The sequence below is a fragment of the Perognathus longimembris genome, chromosome 13 (assembly GCF_023159225.1).
Source record: "Perognathus longimembris pacificus isolate PPM17 chromosome 13, ASM2315922v1, whole genome shotgun sequence".
In the NCBI taxonomy this organism is placed as follows: domain Eukaryota; kingdom Metazoa; phylum Chordata; class Mammalia; order Rodentia; family Heteromyidae; genus Perognathus; species Perognathus longimembris.
Window position 1 is genome coordinate 62,858,833 of NC_063173.1, and position 16,322 is coordinate 62,875,154.

General features: G+C 69.4%; 1 protein-coding gene across 1 annotated transcript in view; it reads right to left on the reverse strand.

Annotated features, from left to right (window-relative positions):
• Nucleotides 1-625: 625 nt before the first annotated feature.
• Nucleotides 626-16,322, reverse strand: part of Muc5b (mucin 5B, oligomeric mucus/gel-forming) — a 28,293-nt gene continuing 12,596 nt past the window's right edge. Inside the window, 44 exon segments of the mRNA XM_048361471.1 lie at nt 626-840; nt 1,392-1,500; nt 1,625-1,670; nt 1,769-1,891; nt 2,020-2,106; nt 2,273-2,389; nt 2,788-2,825; nt 2,957-3,061; nt 3,379-3,559; nt 4,013-4,044; nt 4,483-4,583; nt 4,820-4,889; nt 4,966-5,144; nt 5,242-5,443; nt 5,564-5,684; nt 5,686-5,751; nt 5,901-6,154; nt 6,798-6,969; nt 7,249-7,430; nt 7,623-7,862; nt 7,919-7,985; nt 7,987-8,172; nt 8,174-8,310; nt 8,400-8,905; nt 9,509-9,722; nt 9,811-10,246; nt 10,465-10,743; nt 10,745-10,856; nt 10,858-10,942; nt 11,522-11,564; nt 11,566-11,796; nt 11,798-11,932; nt 12,013-12,792; nt 12,794-13,171; nt 13,173-13,208; nt 13,211-13,303; nt 13,305-13,394; nt 13,397-13,494; nt 13,585-13,802; nt 13,861-13,898; nt 14,031-14,176; nt 14,304-14,378; nt 14,381-14,431; nt 14,612-14,768. Coding sequence (XP_048217428.1) covers nt 648-840; nt 1,392-1,500; nt 1,625-1,670; nt 1,769-1,891; nt 2,020-2,106; nt 2,273-2,389; nt 2,788-2,825; nt 2,957-3,061; nt 3,379-3,559; nt 4,013-4,044; nt 4,483-4,583; nt 4,820-4,889; nt 4,966-5,144; nt 5,242-5,443; nt 5,564-5,684; nt 5,686-5,751; nt 5,901-6,154; nt 6,798-6,969; nt 7,249-7,430; nt 7,623-7,862; nt 7,919-7,985; nt 7,987-8,172; nt 8,174-8,310; nt 8,400-8,905; nt 9,509-9,722; nt 9,811-10,246; nt 10,465-10,743; nt 10,745-10,856; nt 10,858-10,942; nt 11,522-11,564; nt 11,566-11,796; nt 11,798-11,932; nt 12,013-12,792; nt 12,794-13,171; nt 13,173-13,208; nt 13,211-13,303; nt 13,305-13,394; nt 13,397-13,494; nt 13,585-13,802; nt 13,861-13,898; nt 14,031-14,176; nt 14,304-14,378; nt 14,381-14,431; nt 14,612-14,768 — 7,209 coding nt within the window. The 3' untranslated portion in view covers nt 626-647.

A 16,322-nucleotide genomic window follows, 5' to 3' on the forward strand; every position in this document is an offset into this window, starting at 1 on the left:
ACCTGTCCCCCGAGGCGCCCAGGGCCTGCAGATGGCCGAGCCCTCCTACCCGCCGTCCGCCTTGTGTGTCCAGCCCCATCCTTGGCCGCTGGTACCTGCGGCCGCATTGGCAGGAAGAGACACCAGGATGAGATGCACACAGTGCTAGGGTTTATTGCAGCTTGGGGCCGGGGGAGCGGTGGGTGCTGAGGGCTGGCCCCTCCCTCGAGCTAGTCCAGTCCCAGATTCCTCTAGCAGGCTGCGGGGGTGGGGTGGGGGAGGGGTGGGGGGGAGCAGATGTGGTAGGCCGCCACTGCCAGACACGGCTCTCTGGCAGCTGGCCCGGCGGGGACAGGGCCTTGCTGGCCCGTGTGGCAGACGTGCGCTCCGTGGGGCCTGCGGCGGGAAGCCGGGCTTTGTTCTAAGGAGTCCTGGCGGCAGGTGACGGAGACAGGCCGCAGGCTCCCCCAGGGCGGGCGGCCGAGGGGCCGTCCCCACGAGATCTCTCCGGGCCGCCACCACCGGGGCGCGGTTGTACCGAGGGGCGGGCCGAAGGTGGGGCAGAGGCGGTGGGAGCCACGGAGGCGCAGCAAGCCCGCGGAAGGTTTCCGGGGTCCGCGCTGCGTGTCCTGGCTCCGGGAGGGGCACGAGGGCCGGGGCAGCGGCCCCTAAGTGTAGGTGGCCCCGGGGGCCCCGGGCTGAGAGCTGCAGTCCACGGAGCAGCTACACTCGTCCACGTGGTCGTAGGTGTAGGAGAAGGTGGAGCCGTCCGGGCAGCGCAAGGCCACCGTCTCCTGGTGGGACCTGCTTTCTTGGCAGCAGGGACAAACGTGCTGGATGCCCTGGGCCTCCGCCGAGTACCTGCGGACGGAGCAGGGCGGGCAGGGCAGCCCCTCAGCCCGAGGCCGTTCCTGGGCTACCCCAGCCACCCGCGCTGTCCGCCCCCTGAGCACACGGCGCCCCTCCCCGGGCTCTCGGGGCACTCGGAGCCGCCGTGGACCCGCCCTGCCTCCCCTCTGACCCTCGCGCTCCTTTATCTCGCCGGCTCTGAGCAGCCTCTCCTCCCAGAACCTTCCTGAGCGCTTGGGCGGGCCTGCCTCCGCCTCCTGCCTCTTCTGGCCCAGGGCTCCAGCCTTCCTGCCGCTCTGGCTCACGGTGGGCAAGGCCCTGGGGCCACCTGCAGGTCCGCGGAGGGCTCCCAGGCCGCCTGCGCTTTGTGGGTGGACACAGCACCCAAGGGCCCTCGGCTCGGGTCCACCGACCCTGTCCGTGTGGCGGAGCCCGGCTTGCCTCTGGCCTGGCCGGGAGGCCGGCCCTCCGCGTTCATGCGGGTGGACACGGAGAGAGGGGCCCGCCGAAGCCCTGCCCCTCTCCTGGCCTGGGGCCCTGGTGGCGGGGGCAGCCCCACTCACTTGGACAGCCCCGGACAGAAGCCCTCGCAGAAGGTGACGCTGATGGTGGCCTCGCTCGCACAGCCCCGGTGCCGCAGGATGGTCGTGTTGGTGTGGATGTGACATGAATCTGGGAAGAGGAGGCAGATGCAGGGACCCCGGCCCGCACGCCCCCCGCCCCCCGCTGACCCCCCGTGGGAGAAGTCTGGGTGGTGGCGGGCTGGGGGCCCCGGGGGGAGTGGGCCTCCACTTACGGTCTTCCTCACAGAAGTAGCAGCAGTCTCTTTTCCTGAGGACCCCCTGCAGGGTGGAGGACGGGTGGGAGTGGGGCCCGGTTAGGATGCCGGGCGGGGGAGGGCGGGGGCGGGCTGGCAGGGGGCGGGCTCCCCCCCACGCACCCTGCAGCTGGACACGTCGGGGCAGTGCATGGGCTGCGGGATGAGCATGTAGACACCGCCCTCCTCCTGGCAGCGGTACTTGGTGCAGTTGTTCACCTGTCTGTGGACCCAGGTCTGGTTGGGCTGCGAAGCAAGGTGGAGGGCGGGGCCCCGGAGGGCATTAGTCCAGGGCCGAGCTCCGGGGGGGAGGGAGGTTCTCCCCAGGAAGCGGGGTGGGGGGACCGAGGCCACCCCCAGCCCCCTCCGGTTACCTGCACGGGCTGGCCCTTGGGGGTGAGGCAGGCGGCTTGCACGCACACCCCGCAGCACTTCCCTGCCTCCCTGGAGTAATTGAAGCCCTGTGGGGACGGGAGCCGGTCAGCCGCCGCCCTGCCCGGTCCTCGCCGGGCCCCCCGCCCCCACCCCAGCCTTCTTCCCGTCCTGCTGACTTAAAGGCCCAGGGCCCCCCGAGGCCGGGCTGGAGCCGCCCGCGGCGGTGCCGGGGGGGACGCGGGCCGGGCTCACCTCAGGGCAGCTGGTGGTGCAGGCCACCTCCTCGCACTGCACGGCGGGGCCCGCGCCGTCCCGGGAGACGCAGGTGCAGGTGTGGCAGGGAGCGACGGCCGGGAACCGGGCCCCGACCTGGGGCGGAGGGCGGCGCTGAGCCCCAGCGGCTGGGGAAGGGCCGGGACCCCTCCTGGAGCCGGGCCGGGCGCGGAGCCAGGGCTTCCCACCCCCGGGGCCTCGAGACGCCCCAGGTCGAGCAGGCTGCGGGCTGGCAGGGGCCGGGCGGGGGGAGCAGGGCCTCACCCCCCCGCCCCCCCAGGAGGCCCTCGACGCGGCAGGTTCACGGCCCACACTGCCCGGCTCTGGCAGACGGCTGTCCTGCACCCCAACCATCCGCCGACCCGCCCTACCCGCCCCACCCCCCCCCGTCCCCCGCCGCAATGCTGGGACGAGAGGCCCCTCTCAGAGGGGTGCTGGCTTCCCTCCTGCCCCCCTCTCCCCACCCCCACGGCCCGGGATGAGCCCTTACTCACCCCATAGACCGTGCCATTGTATTCACACAGCTTAGGTTCTGGAAGAAAAGTGGGGCTGAGGGTGGCCCTGTGCTCCTCAGACTCGAAGCCAGCCAGGTCCGATCCAAGGGGCCTGTAGTGCCCGGCCCCGCCCTCCCCGCCCGCCCGGGCCCCGCCCCCGTCCGCTCACTGCAGGTGAAGCTGGGGCAGCAGTTGCCCTCCTCCTGGACTCTGATCAGCTCCTGGTCAGGCCCACACTGAAGTGGGCTCTGGGGACAGGTGGTCGTGTTGCACACTGTGGGGAACGTGCCTTGTCAGGGGCCTGCCTGTCCACCCGCGGCCGCCCTGGGTCTTTCCTGCCCTGCTGGATTTTCTCAGCGGCCGATGGGCCTCGCGTCCCCTCTGGTTTCCCCTGCAGGCCCCTCGCCACCACGCCCCGACCTTCTCCCCAACTCCCGGGCCGGCCCTGAGGCCGGCCGTTTTAGGTAGGAAGGCCTCGAGGCCTTTCCACGGGGGTGGCCAGCCCAGGTTGGGCTCAGACACAGCCTCCTCCGTCCGCTAGCAGGTGCTGGCCCTGCCCTGTCCCTCCCTGACCCCTGCCATGGGGCTTACCACACAGTGTCTCGGGGCAGCACGAGTCGTTGGCCTCGTGCCTGGTCAAGGCCACAAAGCCAGCCTGCCTACACTGCACCGGGAGGTCCTTGGCTTCACAGGGCAGCGGCTTGCACTGCACCGACACCGAGCTCGCCTCGCACTTGCAGACCTGACAGTTGCTGACCCACTGCTCTCCCGGCTGGAACAGAGCAAGGCAGGGCCCCCAAGGAGCCAGGACCAGGCTCAGCACAGAGCAGGGCAGGGCCCCCAAGGAGCCAGGACCAGGCTCAGCACAGAGCAGGACAGGGCCCCCAAGGAGCCAGGACCAGGCTCAGCACAGAGCAGGGCAGGGCCCCCAAGGAGCCAGGACCAGGCTCAGCACAGAGCAGGGCAGGGCCCCCAAGGAGCCAGGACCAGGCTCAGCACAGAGCAGGGCAGGGCCCCCAAGGAGCCAGGACCAGGCTCAGCACAGAGCAAGGCAGGGCCCCCAAGGAGCCAGGACCAGGCTCAGGACACAGTCCTTCCTTGGCCTCTTGAGCTCAAGCCCTCTGCTGCCCAGGGTGACAGCGGCAAGAAGGACCAGACAGAGCCGGCCACCCTTCCCTGCCTCCCTCCCTTTGCTCAGATAGATGGCGGAGAGAGAGCCACTCACGTGTCTGGGGAGCCCATCGGGACCCACGCAGGCTGGAAGAAAAACAAGAGTTGCTGACGATGTCAAAGGCCGGGCCTGGCAAAGAGGGCTACAGGCCAAGGGGACCGTGCCCCAGGCTGTGCTGCCCGATACCCCAGGCAAGAGTCCCTGTCCTCCCTCCTGCCTGGCACAGACTCCCCAGGAGGGGTCCCCGTCCTCCCACCCGCCTGGCAGACCCCCTGGGAGTTTTGGTTCATTGGGCCAGTGAGACGGGGCTGGGGCGGGAACACGGAGAATCCAGTGTTCCAGGAGCCCCGTTGGCCAGCGCCAAACCACAGCAAAAGTAGGTTTCCAGAGCCTGGGGTCCGAGGCCTTGCTGTGACTGCCCCATGACAGCCGGGGGGGGGGGTGGGGGGAACCTGGCCACGTGGGTGTGGCGGGCTTGTAAGGGGCCAGGGGGCCGTGTCCAGCCGGGGGAGGGCGGCGCTTACGGCACTCGGGCACGCAGATGTCCATGCCGGAGCTGAAGAGGACCTGGCCCTCGGGGCAGAAGCAGCCTTCAGCCAGCCCCTGGCTCACAGGGCTCTGGATCCTGAAGGACAGGAAGGGAGAGGACCCTGAGCCCAGGGCCAAGCCGCAGCCTGAGGCTGGGGCGAGCAGGCGTCCTGTCTTTCCTGGGCTCGGCCCGGAAGGGGCCTCCCTCGGAGCTTGGAGGCAGGGTTGGGAGCGGGGCGCAGGAAGTCTCGGGGTGCAGGCGTCTACAGGGCTTCGGCTCACGCTCAGCCCTTCAGGGAGGCGAGCGGTGCCCCCCCCCCCCCCGGTGCCTACCTGGAGTTGCAGGACTTGGGCTGCAAGGAGCCGCATGGCTTGTACACCTTGGAGGGAGGGCAGGACAAGTCTGTGGGCACAGGGACGGCGATCACCAGGTGCTCGAGGGGTCCCCGAGGCTGGAGTCCCGGGGCCACCTGACTCACCGCACTGCCCGCCGGTGGCGTTGCGCCAGTCCACGCACACCCCCCGGGCGCGGCAGAGCCCCGCGTAGGCCTCCAGGCTCTGGCAGAGCACCTCGCGGCCCCGGGCCCGGCAGATCTCACGCACGCAGAAGTTAAGGAAGACGCTGGGTGGGATGAGGCCGTGGCACTCGGCGAAGACCCTGCGGGGGCGGGGGGGGCCGGGGGGGGGTCAGCGCCCCCGGGGAGCCCGAGGCCCGCCGCGCCCGCCGCCCCCCCACCCCCCAGGCCGGCGCTCACCGGCTCTGCAGCACCTCGCAGAGGGGCTTGAGGGGGCACTGGGTGGAGGTGACCGCGCCGGACGGGGCGGGCGTGGGGCCGCCGCTGGGGCAGTCGAGACTGCCTCCGGGCAGCTGCCAGGTCGGGGCCATGTCCCGGCAGGTGGCGGCCATGGTGCCGTCCGGGCGGCGGCAGTCGTCCCTCCGGTCATTGGTGCAGGTTCCTGCGGGGGGGGGGGGGAGAGGCCCGTCAGTCCCCGGTGTCCTCCCCCTGCCCGCTCTCCTCGCCATCCGTGGAGGCCCGGGGCGGAGGGTGGCGGGAGCCCGGGGCCCGGCCCGCTCACCGCACTGGCCCTCGGTGTTGTGGTGGAAGCGGCCGTAGGCCAGCCGGATGTGGAAGATGCGGCCGTCAAAGGTGATGGCGGCGCCGATGGCGGGAATGTCCACGCCCATCGTGGTGGCCCCCGGTCAGCGACACGCTCACGCCGTCCTTGCTGAAGCTGCCGCTCAGCTTCACTCGGTCGAACAGGATCTGGGCCGTGGAGACGCGCCGTCAGAGGCCCGGCCGGGGGCCGCTCTTCCTCGGCTGCCCCGGGGGCTGCCCCGGCCCCGGCCCCCGGCCGCACCGCACCTGCCCTGGGTTTGCGGCTCGGCCCGGGGGCCTCCGCGCCGCCCACTCACCAGGCTCTCCTCCTTCCCGCCGGCGGCGGCGGTGGTGGTGAGGATGATCTCCACGGAGGCCAGGTTCACCTGCAGGGCCCGGGCGCAGCTGCCGTTGGCGGCCGCCCCGCAGTAGCGGTTGTGGATGAGGACGCTGAGGTTGCCCTGCCGCGGGCGGATCTCTCGCATGAGGACGTAGGTGCAGTTGTCCCGGAAGGAGTAGGTGGTGCCGTCGAAGGTCCTGTAGTGGGACTGCCCCCAGCCGCTGCAGGAGCCTGCGGAGCACAGCGGGCTGCGGCCTCCGTGGCGGGCGGCGCGGACCCCGGGGCCCCACCGCCCCAGCTCGGAAAGGGGCGCGGTGGATTGAGGCGCGCACGGACCCTGTGCGCACCGGGACCTGAGTGGGCTAAAGTGGGACCGTGCCCTTTTAAGACAAAGGAGAGGCCGCGCGGAGACAGGCGCAGAGAGGGGAGCCCTGGGCTGGGGGAAGCAGGGAGGGCCCCCCTCGACCCCAGATGGCTTCCGTGGCGGACTTCAGCCTCTGGGATGGGAGACCGTGTCTGTGTTTCAAAGCCTGCTTTGGGTCACGGCAGCATCCTTGGCACTCAGTACCGGAAAGCAGACACCGAACCCCAGGAAATGACCCTTGGCGGGCTCTTGCCCACCCATGCAGTGCCCATTGTCCGGCCCTCCCCACGGACATGGGGCCCGCAGGCCAGGAGAGCAGGTACAGTTGCTGCCCAAGGCCACCGGAGCCACGGGTCTCCAGGTGCACCGCCCCCCAGCTCCCTCCACACTGTCCTGCCTGCACCTCCCCCCGCCCCCCGCGTCCGGCCCGTCCCCACCCCCCCCGCGTCCGGCCCGTCCCCACCCCCCGCGTCCAGCCCGTCCCCCCTGTGTGCCCCCGTGTCTGCTCACACTCGCATTCATAGTGGAAGCGGCAGGGCTGGTCCTGGTCCCACACTTTGACGGGCAGGTGCTCATTCACACAGCTGACGTTGGCCACCGGCTCTGGTTTCAGGAGGATGACCTGGTTGTGGCCCTCGCACTTGGCCACTGTGCAGTTGTCCAGGGTCCAGGTCTCGTTCACCTGGGGCAGAGGATCGTGCGAGGTGCTGGCCGGGGGCTTGTGGGGACCCAGCCCCCCCCTCTGCCTGAGGCCTCCACGTCCCTGAGCCCCCGAGCAGCCAGTCTGCGGTGAGTGGGATGCAGATTCCCTGTGCCGGCCGGCAGGGAAGGGGGCTCGGGTGCTGGCTCTGGTGTGGGTCCTAGCTCAGTCCAGATGGCGGTCCCGGCCGGAGGCCCCCTGGCGGGGGGGGGGGGTCCTCGGGCGTGTCACACCTGGGAGCGGTGAGGGGAGGGAGGCTACCTGCCGAGGAGGGACGGCATTGTCGCAGCCCGGGAAGGAGTTGAGCGGGAGCGTGGGCTTGATGGACGCCGGTGGTGAGGAGGAGGGGCAGGCGTCCTGGTAGCGGTCGATGGCGCAGCGCTGGTTGCAGACCGCATAGAAGCGGCAGCCGGCTCCGTCCGTCTTATTGTAGATGATGTCCCCTGAGAAACGGAGACCGGATGAGGACGGTCGCGCCTCAGCTGCCCACGCACAACACGGGGCCCAGGGAAAAGCCAGGATGGAGGGGGGAGCCGTGAGGTAGAGAGAGGTTGGCTAGGAACAAGAGGGACAGAGAGCGGGCAGCAGGGGAAGCGGGACAGCTCGGGTTGGTGAGGAGAGAAGTAGAGACTCACCGGGCGAGAACAGCTGTCCAAATATATGGCAGAAACAAGGTAGATTGGAAACTGCGGTGGACTTGAGGGGTGCTGATGCCCGAGGGGAGCGGCGGTAGACACACTGAAGGTCAGCGGGCTCTGGGGAGAAGCCCCCGGGGCGTGTGTGGTCCTCAGAGTCAACGGGGGGCTGACAGCTGAGCCGGTGGATGGAGGCGAGGCGGTCCTGGTGGCCCGGCCCTGGGGCCGTGTGGGTGGACCCTGGGTGTGGAGGGAGGAAAGCACCGTGGGTGGCGTGGTAGTGGCCACAGTGTCACACTGGCTGCGGTTAGCACAGCACAGCACGCGCACGTGGTAGTTGTGGCAGTACTTCAGGGGCCCCCGGCTGGTCCAGGTTTCTGCACACCAGCCCCAGGCGCACGTCGCACGTCACCACCTGGTCCAGGGCCTGCAGGGGTCGGTCCGGCTCCTGCTCAGAGCGACACTGGATGTCCTGCGGGTGTTCACAGAAGTCGTGGCCAGCCATGCGGAGCACTGGGAATGTCTCAAAGTCTCCCCCATTCGCACCAGGAGTGGGGGTAGTCCTCATCTAGCCAGTCCGTCCAGGTACACCGGGGCCTGCACGCGGTGGTCCTGGCTGCTGAGGGCCCGGGGGTCAGTGTGGAGCCAATGGACAGCATGGACAATGTCCAAGGCGAATCTAGGCGTCCTGCGGTGAGGTTCACGGTGGTGCTCTCATGGGTGGGGACTGGCTCACTGGCCCTGGTGCTAGCAGAGGGGACTGTACGTGGCCCACACTGTGACGGTGGTGCTGCTGGAGGGCTTGGATGTGGCCTGAGAAGTGGACATGGGTGGTCTTGTGACCTGGGTAGTGCTGGTGACTATGGCTGAGGGATGTTGGGTACTGGGTCCAGAGTGGGGATTGGGGGTAGACAGTGAGATCCTTTGGGAGGTGGTCCTGGTGGTCAGCGGTGGGGGTGGGTGAGTGGATCCTGTTGTAGAGGAGTGGATTGTGGATCCAGTATATGTGGGTGAGGTGGTCCTGGTGTTCAGCGGTGGGGGTGGGTGAGTGGGTTGTTGTTGTGGAGGAGTGGGTTGCAGTGGATCTAGTATATGTGGGTGAGGTGGTCCTGGTGGTCAGCGGTGGGGGTGGGTGAGTGGATCCTGTTGTGGAGGAGTGGGTTGCAGTGGATCCAGTATATGTGGGTAACGTGGTCCTGGTGGTCAGCGGTGGGGGTGGGTGAGTGGATCCTGTTGTGGAGGAGTGGGTTGCAGTGGATCCAGTGTCTGTGGGTAACGTGGTCCTGGTGGTCAGTGGTGGGGGTGGGTGAGTGGATCCTGTTGTGGATGAGTGGGTTTGCAGTGGATCCAGTATATGTGGGTAACGTGGTCCTGGTGTCAAGCTTTGGGGGTGGGTGAGTGGTTGCTGTTGTGGAGGAGTGGGTTGCAGTGGATCCAGTGTCTGTGGGTAACGTGGTCCTGGTGTCAAGCTTTGGGGGTGGGTGAGTGGATCCTGTTGTGGAAGATTGGGTTGCAGTAGATCCAGTATATGTGGGTGAGGTGGTCCTGGTGGTCAGCGGTGGGGGTGGGTGAGTGGATCCTGTTGTGGATGAGTGGGTTGCAGTGGATCCAGTATATGTGGGTAACGTGGTCCTGGTGTCAAGCTTTGGGGGTGGGTGAGTGGTTGCTGTTGTGGAGGAGTGGGTTGCAGTGGATCCAGTGTCTGTGGGTAACGTGGTCCTGGTGTCAAGCTTTGGGGGTGGGTGAGTGGATCCTGTTGTGGAAGATTGGGTTGCAGTAGATCCAGTATATGTGGGTGAGGTGGTCCTGGTGGTCAGCGGTGGGGTGGGTGAGTGGTTGCTGTTGTGGAGGAGTGGGTTGCAGTGGATCCAGTATATGTGGGTAACGTGGTCCTGGTGGTCAGCGGTGGGGGTGGGTGAGTGGATCCTGTGGTGAGGAGTGGGTTGCAGTGGATCCAGTGCCTGTGGGTGAGGTGGTCCTGGTGGTCAGCGGTGGGGGTGGGTGAGTGGATCCTGTGGTGGAGGAGTGGGTTGCAGTGGATCCAGTGTCTGTGGGTGAGGTGGGTCCTGGTGGTCAGCGGTGGGGGTGGGTGAGTGGATCCTGTTGTGGAGGAGTGGGTTGCAGTGGATCCAGTGTCTGTGGGTAACGTGGTCCTGGTGTCAAGCTTTGGGGGTGGGTGAGTGGTTGCTGTTGTGGAGGAGTGGGTTGCAGTGGATCCAGTATATGTGGGTGAGGTGGCCCTGGTGGTCAGCGGTGGGGGTGGGTGAGTGGATCCTGTTGTGGAGGAGTGGGTTGCAGTGGATCCAGTATATGTGGGTGAGGTGGTCCTGGTGTTCAGCGGTGGGGGTGGGTGAGTGGATCCTGTTGTGGAGGAGTGGGTTGCAGTGGATCCAGTGTCTGTGGGTGAGGTGGTCCTGGTGGTCAGTGGTGGGGGTGGGTGAGTGGATCCTGTTGTGGAGGAGGTGGGTTGCAGTGGATCCAGTGTCTGTGGGTGAGGTGGTCCTGGTGTTCAGCGGTGGGGGTGGGTGAGTGGATCCTGTGGTGGAGGAGTGGGTTGCAGTGGATCCAGTGTCTGTGGGTGAGGTGGTCCTGGTGTTCAGCGGTGGGGGGTGGGTGAGTGGATCCTGTGGTGGAGGAGTGGGTTGCAGTGGATCCAGTATATGTGGGTAACGTGGTCCTGGTGTTCAGCGGTGGGGGTGGGTGAGTGGATCCTGTGGTGGAGGAGTGGGTTGCAGTGGACTCAGAGGTTGTGAGACAGGGTGCTGGAGGGGAGCCTGGTCTGAGAGGTGGGTCTGCTGGCGGGGGACCCTCGTGTGGGGGGGGGTGAGGGAGGTGCTCTGGCCTGCCGTCGGGGGGCGTGCTGGGCCGGGCGGTCTTGGAGGTTGCGGTCTGAGTCCCGGGGCTTGGCCTCCCTGAGGTGGCGGGCCCCGGCACCGTGGAAGCCCCGCGGTCCGTGGGCGGTGCCGGCCGTGGGCGGCGTGCTGCAGGGCCTGGGGTTTTCACAGCAGAGCACACGGATGTGGTAGTTGAGGCAGGTCTGGCCTCCCGCCTGCTTGCTGTTCCGGCAGATGAGCCCGTAGTCGGCATTGCAGAGCACCACCTGGCCGAGCTGCCGGAGGGGGCGTGTGGGGGAAGAGCACGGATTCACACTCGATGGCCACCGGCTTCCTACACAGCTGCACCCCCGAGGACATGATGTGGTAGTAGGTTTCGATGTCACCCCCAAAGCGGCCGGCTGGGCTTGCTTGTGTCCAGCCAGTCTGTCCAGGCACACCGAGGCTTGCAGGCCGTGGGCTTTTTTCCTGTGGTGGGGAGGGTCCCTGTGTGGGGAGCAGGCATGAGCGTGGTGGAGGGGTGGGTGGCGGGGGAGGGGTGTGGCGGGGGTGGAGGCGGGGGGTGGTGGGGGGTGGCGGGGGGTGGGCGTGGAGGGGGTGGTGGGGGCGGGGGTGGGGGGGGGTGGCGGGGGTGGTGGAGGGGGTGGGTGGCGGGGGGAGGGTGTGACAGGGTGTGGGGGAGGGGCTGGTGGGGGTGGCGGGGGGTAGGTGTGGAGGGGGTTGTGGGGGCGGGGGTGGGGGTGGCGGGGGTGGTGGAGGGGTGGGTGGCGGCGGAGGGGTGTGACAGTGGTGGGGGAGAGGGTGGTGGGGGGTGGCGGGTGGTGGGGGTGGCGGGGTTGGGCGTGGAGGGGGGTGGTGGGGGGCGGGGGTGTGGGTGGCGGGGGTGGTGGAGGGGTGGGTGGCGGGGGAGGGTGTGGCGGGGGTGGGGGGTGGGGGTGGTGGGGGTGGCGGGGGTGGGCGTGGAGGGGGTTGTGGGGGGCGGGGGTGGGGGGTAGCGGGGGTGGTGGAGGGGTGGGTGGCGGGGGGTGGCGTGGCGGGGGTGGTGGGGGCGGGGGTGGTGGGGGCGGGGGTGGCGGGGGGTGGCCGAGCCGGGGCAGTGGCTGTAGTCCCTCGCAGCACAGCACGCGCACGTTGTAGTTGAAGCACATGTTGAACTCTCCCGTCTGGTCCTTGTTCCTGCAGACCAGCCCCTCCTGCAGGCTGCAGCTCAGCACCTGCCCGATGCTGTCGATGCTCACCGCGGGGTAGTTCTCGGCCCGACACTCTATCTCCTGTGGTGCCGGGCACAGCTTGCCGCCCGCGGCCCTGATGTTTTCGTAGGTCTCCATGTCCCCCGCTCTCCACCCCGGAGGTCGGGAAGTCCACATCAAACCATTCGGTCCAGGTGCACCTGGGCAGGCAGGGGGTTGTGGCCTTGGCGGGAGGTGACCGGGGCTGTGGTGCCCGGTGGCCTCCGTGTCCCTGGTCTGCTGGTCTCTGTGTGGAAGTGGACGGCTGGCTTACGTGGGTCGCGGTGGCAGGCTCGTGGTCAGGGGCCCTGTGGAGCTGGCGCTGACCAGGCGCCGCCGTGTCCCCCTCTCGTGGAGCTGGCCGTGGACACGGGCGCTGTTGTGGAGGCCAGTGTGGATGGCGGCGGGGCGCTCCCCGTGGCCTTGGGCAGCACCGTCCTCGTGGGGAGGGCCGATGTGCCCCCTCTTGGGGTGGCAGTCTTGGTGGAACCCGGAGGAGCTGGGGAACTCTCTGTGACCGTCCTCGTGGGGAGGGCCGATGTGCCCGCTCTTGGGGGTGGCAGTCTTGGTGGAACCCGGAGGAGCTGGGGAACTCTCTGTGACCGTCCTGGTGGGGAGGGCCGATGTGCCCCCTCGTGTGGTGGCAGTCTTGGTGGAACCCGGAGGAGCTGGGGAACTCTCTGTGACTGTCCTCGTGGGGAGGGCCGATGTGCCCGCTCTTGGGGTGGCGGGTCTTGGTGGAACCCGGAGGAGCTGGGGAACTCTCTGTGACCGTCCTCGTGGGGAGGGCCGATGTGCCCGCTCTTGGGGGTGGCGGTCTTGGTGGAACCCGGAGGAGCTGGGGAACTCTCTGTGGGGTGGCGGTAGTGGCCTCTGGGTGTCCGGGAGACGTTGGCGAGGTGCCGGTGGCTCCCGGGGAGGTGCTGGCCACGGGGGCCCTCGTGGGCTGCGGCTTTGGGGGGCGGGGGTGTGGGGCGCCGTGGCTGGCGGCGTGGGGGCGGGGCCCTGGCAGTGGCTGAGACTGCAGCACAGCACGCGGATCATGTAGTTGTAGCACATGGGGAAGGGGCCCTCCTGCTCCTGGTTGCGGCACACCAGGCCGGAGGCGGGCGTCGCAGTGCACCCGCTGGCCCAGCCTGTCCAGGCTCCAGCCGGGGTAGTTCTGGGCCTCGCACTGGACGTCCCGTGGCTGCTCGCAGAGCTCGGCCCCCGTGGCCCGGATCCTGTCGAACGTCTCCGTGTCTCCCCCCGCAAGCTCGGATTTGGGGTAATCGGTGTCAAACCATCTCGTCCACTGACAGCGGGGCCGGCAGGCGGCGGCGCCCGAGGTCGCGGTGCCGCCGACCGCGGGTCGTGGCCGGGAGCTGAGCGCGGTCTCTGGGACGGCTGTGGTCGACGGGGGCCTGGACGGGGAGGCGTGGGGGCGGCCGGGGCCCGCGGTGAGGGCGGACCTCGAGGGGGGCCGGGAGGGCCCGCACGGCACGAGGGTCGCAGCACAGCACCCGCAGCTCGTAGTTGTGGGCAGAGCGGGGGGGCTCTGCTCGCCGTTGAGGCACAGCAGCCCCCGGGCCGGGTCGCAGGTCACCTTCTGACCCAGCTTCTGCAGCGGCACGTCGGGGGAACCGCGCCGCGCGGCACTCGATGTCGGCGGGGGCCTGGCACACCGCGTGCCCGCGCTGCCTCAGGCTCGCCAAGGTTTCGAAGTCCCCCGCCCACCGTGCCGGCCTCCGGGGCGACCCCCGTCCAGCCAGCTGGACCAGCGGCACACCTTTCGGACGCACACGGTGGACGGCGGAGTCCACGCCGAGCCTGCAGGGGAGCGCGAGAGGGCCCCGCTCAGCCTCCCCCCGGCCCGGCCGCGGCCCGGAGAGGGGCTTCCGGAGAGCCGGGCGCGCTTACCTGTGGTGGAGGGAGGGGCTGAGACGGTAGTGAAGGCGAACGGGGTGGTGGGCAGCGTGCCGGGACACTCCGCGGTCCTCCGGATGATCGTCCCGTTTTCCCCGCAGGTGGCCGTCAGGCAGGCGCCGAGGCCGTCCGTGGTGTTGTAGATGGTGGCCTCGTAGGCGTAGGTGCGGTTCCCGTAGGTGCACCGGCAGGCTGGGGGCAGCGGGCACCGGCTCACTCACCGGGCCCCCCCAGCTGCGCCCCGGCCCCCGCCCGGGGGCCCCTCCTTACCCGAGATCGTAAGCGCACTGGAGGCCGGCCGAGGTGCACTGGCTGCAGGGAGAGGGAGGGGGAGGCAGAGGGCGCTGAGGTCCTGGACGGCAGGCCCTGCCCCTTCCCTGCGCCCGGCACCGTCCTTCGCCCCCTCCCTCCCCCCCCCCCCCCCGCCCCCGGCCCCTCACCAGGGTCTGACAGTTCTCCGCGGTGGGGACCCGCGCGTCGACGTCATAGTACGTCCCCACGTCATCGTAGCAGCCGCACTGGACCACACACTTCATCTGGTCCTCGCTGAAGAAGGGCTGGCCTCTCGGGCACTTGGGGTAGCAACCTGGGGCGGCAGGGGGCCTGGCTGGTCCTCCACCCTCTCCGACGGGTTCCCCGGGCGTCTCCCCGACACGCCCCGCCCCCTCCCCCTCCCCTCGCCGGCCCCGCCCGGGACACGCGGAGCTCCTCACCTTCCATGCCGGGCAGGTCAACCAGGCAGCGGCCACTGGGGTTCCGGCAGGTCTTCAGGCAGGGGGCCCCGCAGGCTGGTAGTGCCATTCACATTCCCCGTGGGGGTTGTAGTAGTCGCAGAACAGAGCTGGGCAAGGGGGCGGAGGCTAAGCGGGCGCCCACCGGGCCTCCCTCCCGTCAGGGCCCAGGGCCAGCCTATCGCTGCACACCACGCACGCACGCACGCACGCCAGCCGGGCCCCGGGAGGAAGGCGCGGCGCGCGCGGCCCCCGGCCTCATTCAGCACCACGGACAGAGCCCCACTCACGGCAGACGTCGGGCGTCCTCCAGGACACGCACACGCCCACGTCGTGGCAGGCCTGGGCGTAGGCCGCCACGGCGGTGCAGAAACACTCGCAGTCGCCCCCCGAGTCGCAGGCGCAGGTGTCGCTCACGCAGGCCTCATAGTACTTGGTGGAGTCGACCTGGGGCGGGAGGGCCGAGGTGCCGCTCAGGGAGGAGGAGCCCCACCGCGGCCCCGGTCGGCCGACGGCCGGGCCCGGACGAGTCCCTCCGGCCGGCCACCCGCAGCCTCCACACCGGGGGCCTGGGGGCCCGGGCCTGCGAGGGGCTTCCCGGGGGGTCCCCGGGGGCGGGGGGAGCGGCTCCCGGCACCCCCCTCTCCCACGCACCTGCACTCATGCTCCTCAGATCGTCTTGTGATGTGAGGACGGTTAGGTGGCCCACGGGTTCCAAACCCACCCAGGACATCCGGCCCCGGCCCTGGCGCTCTGCCCTTGTGCCCTGGCTTGCCCCGTTGGGCCTTCTGGCCCTGTCCTTGCTCTGCCTCCATGGCGGACGCCCTTCCTCAGCCTGATGCTTCGTGGGCCCCTGCTCGAGCTGCTCCGCCCAGAGCCCTCCCGAAGAATACTCTATTTATTCCCTGTTACCCGGGGTGAGCTGGAGCCCGGAACCTTCCAGGCTCCCTAGCCCCAGAGAACATGTCTGGAGGGAGGCCTGGGTGGCGGGTGGGTGCAGGAGCCACGCCAAGCCGTGCTGTCTGGGCACACAGGGGCGCGCCGGTCCTCACGCTGCTCCGGGCAGACCCGGAGCGCACGAGCTCTTGCCCCCCCTCGCGTCCCAGCAGCGGCTACCGGCAGCCGGCAGCCCCCTCAGGCTAGGAGGCCTGCCCAAGCCAAGCAGGAGGCCCACCCGGGGCCACGCCGGATGCCTACTTTTTTTGCCTTCATTGTGTTTATAAAGGTGGTGTCCGGGGTGGCCGCCCACTCAGGAGGGCGAGTTGTGGAGGACCGGGGCACCCGGAACAGGGGACGGGTGGCGGCTGCCGGGGCCCTGTGCGGTCACCTCCTCTCATCACCACCTCGGGCCCCGAGTTCGGAATGGGTGTCCCTAAGTGGGCACTCGTGTGTTGATTAAAACCACCTGCACAGGTGTTACAAGCCCTCTAGGGGAGCCCGGCCGGCCTTCCCATCTGTGCTACCAACTGGGCGGGCCTGGGGGCTGCCGTTAACAGCACGGCCAGGACCCCTCACAGGGAGCCGCTGACCGAGGCTAAGACGGCGGCCATGGTCCCGGGCCGGAGACTGAGCACCGGCCTTGTGGAAGATCCAGCCTATGATCAAGGCCTGCGTTGTGCCGAGCCTGGCCACGCTCTGCTCCCACAGAATGAGATAGCCAAAGACCCTGCAGGCCCCTGACCCCTGCAGGCCCCTGACCCCTGAAGGCCCCTGACCCCTGCAGGCCCCCGACCCCCTGCATATCCCTGACCCCCTGCAGATCCCTGACCCCTGAAGGCCCCTGACCCCTGCAGGCCCTTGACCCCTGCAGATCCCTGACCCCCTGCAGATCCCTGACCCCTGCAGGCCCCTGACCCCTGCAGATCCCTGACCCCCTGCAGATCCCTGACCCCTGCAGGCCCCTGACCCCTGCAGATCCCTGACCCCTGCAGGCCCTTGACCCCTGCAGGCCCCTGACCCCTGCAGATCCCTGACCCCTGCAGGCCCCTGACCCCCTGCATA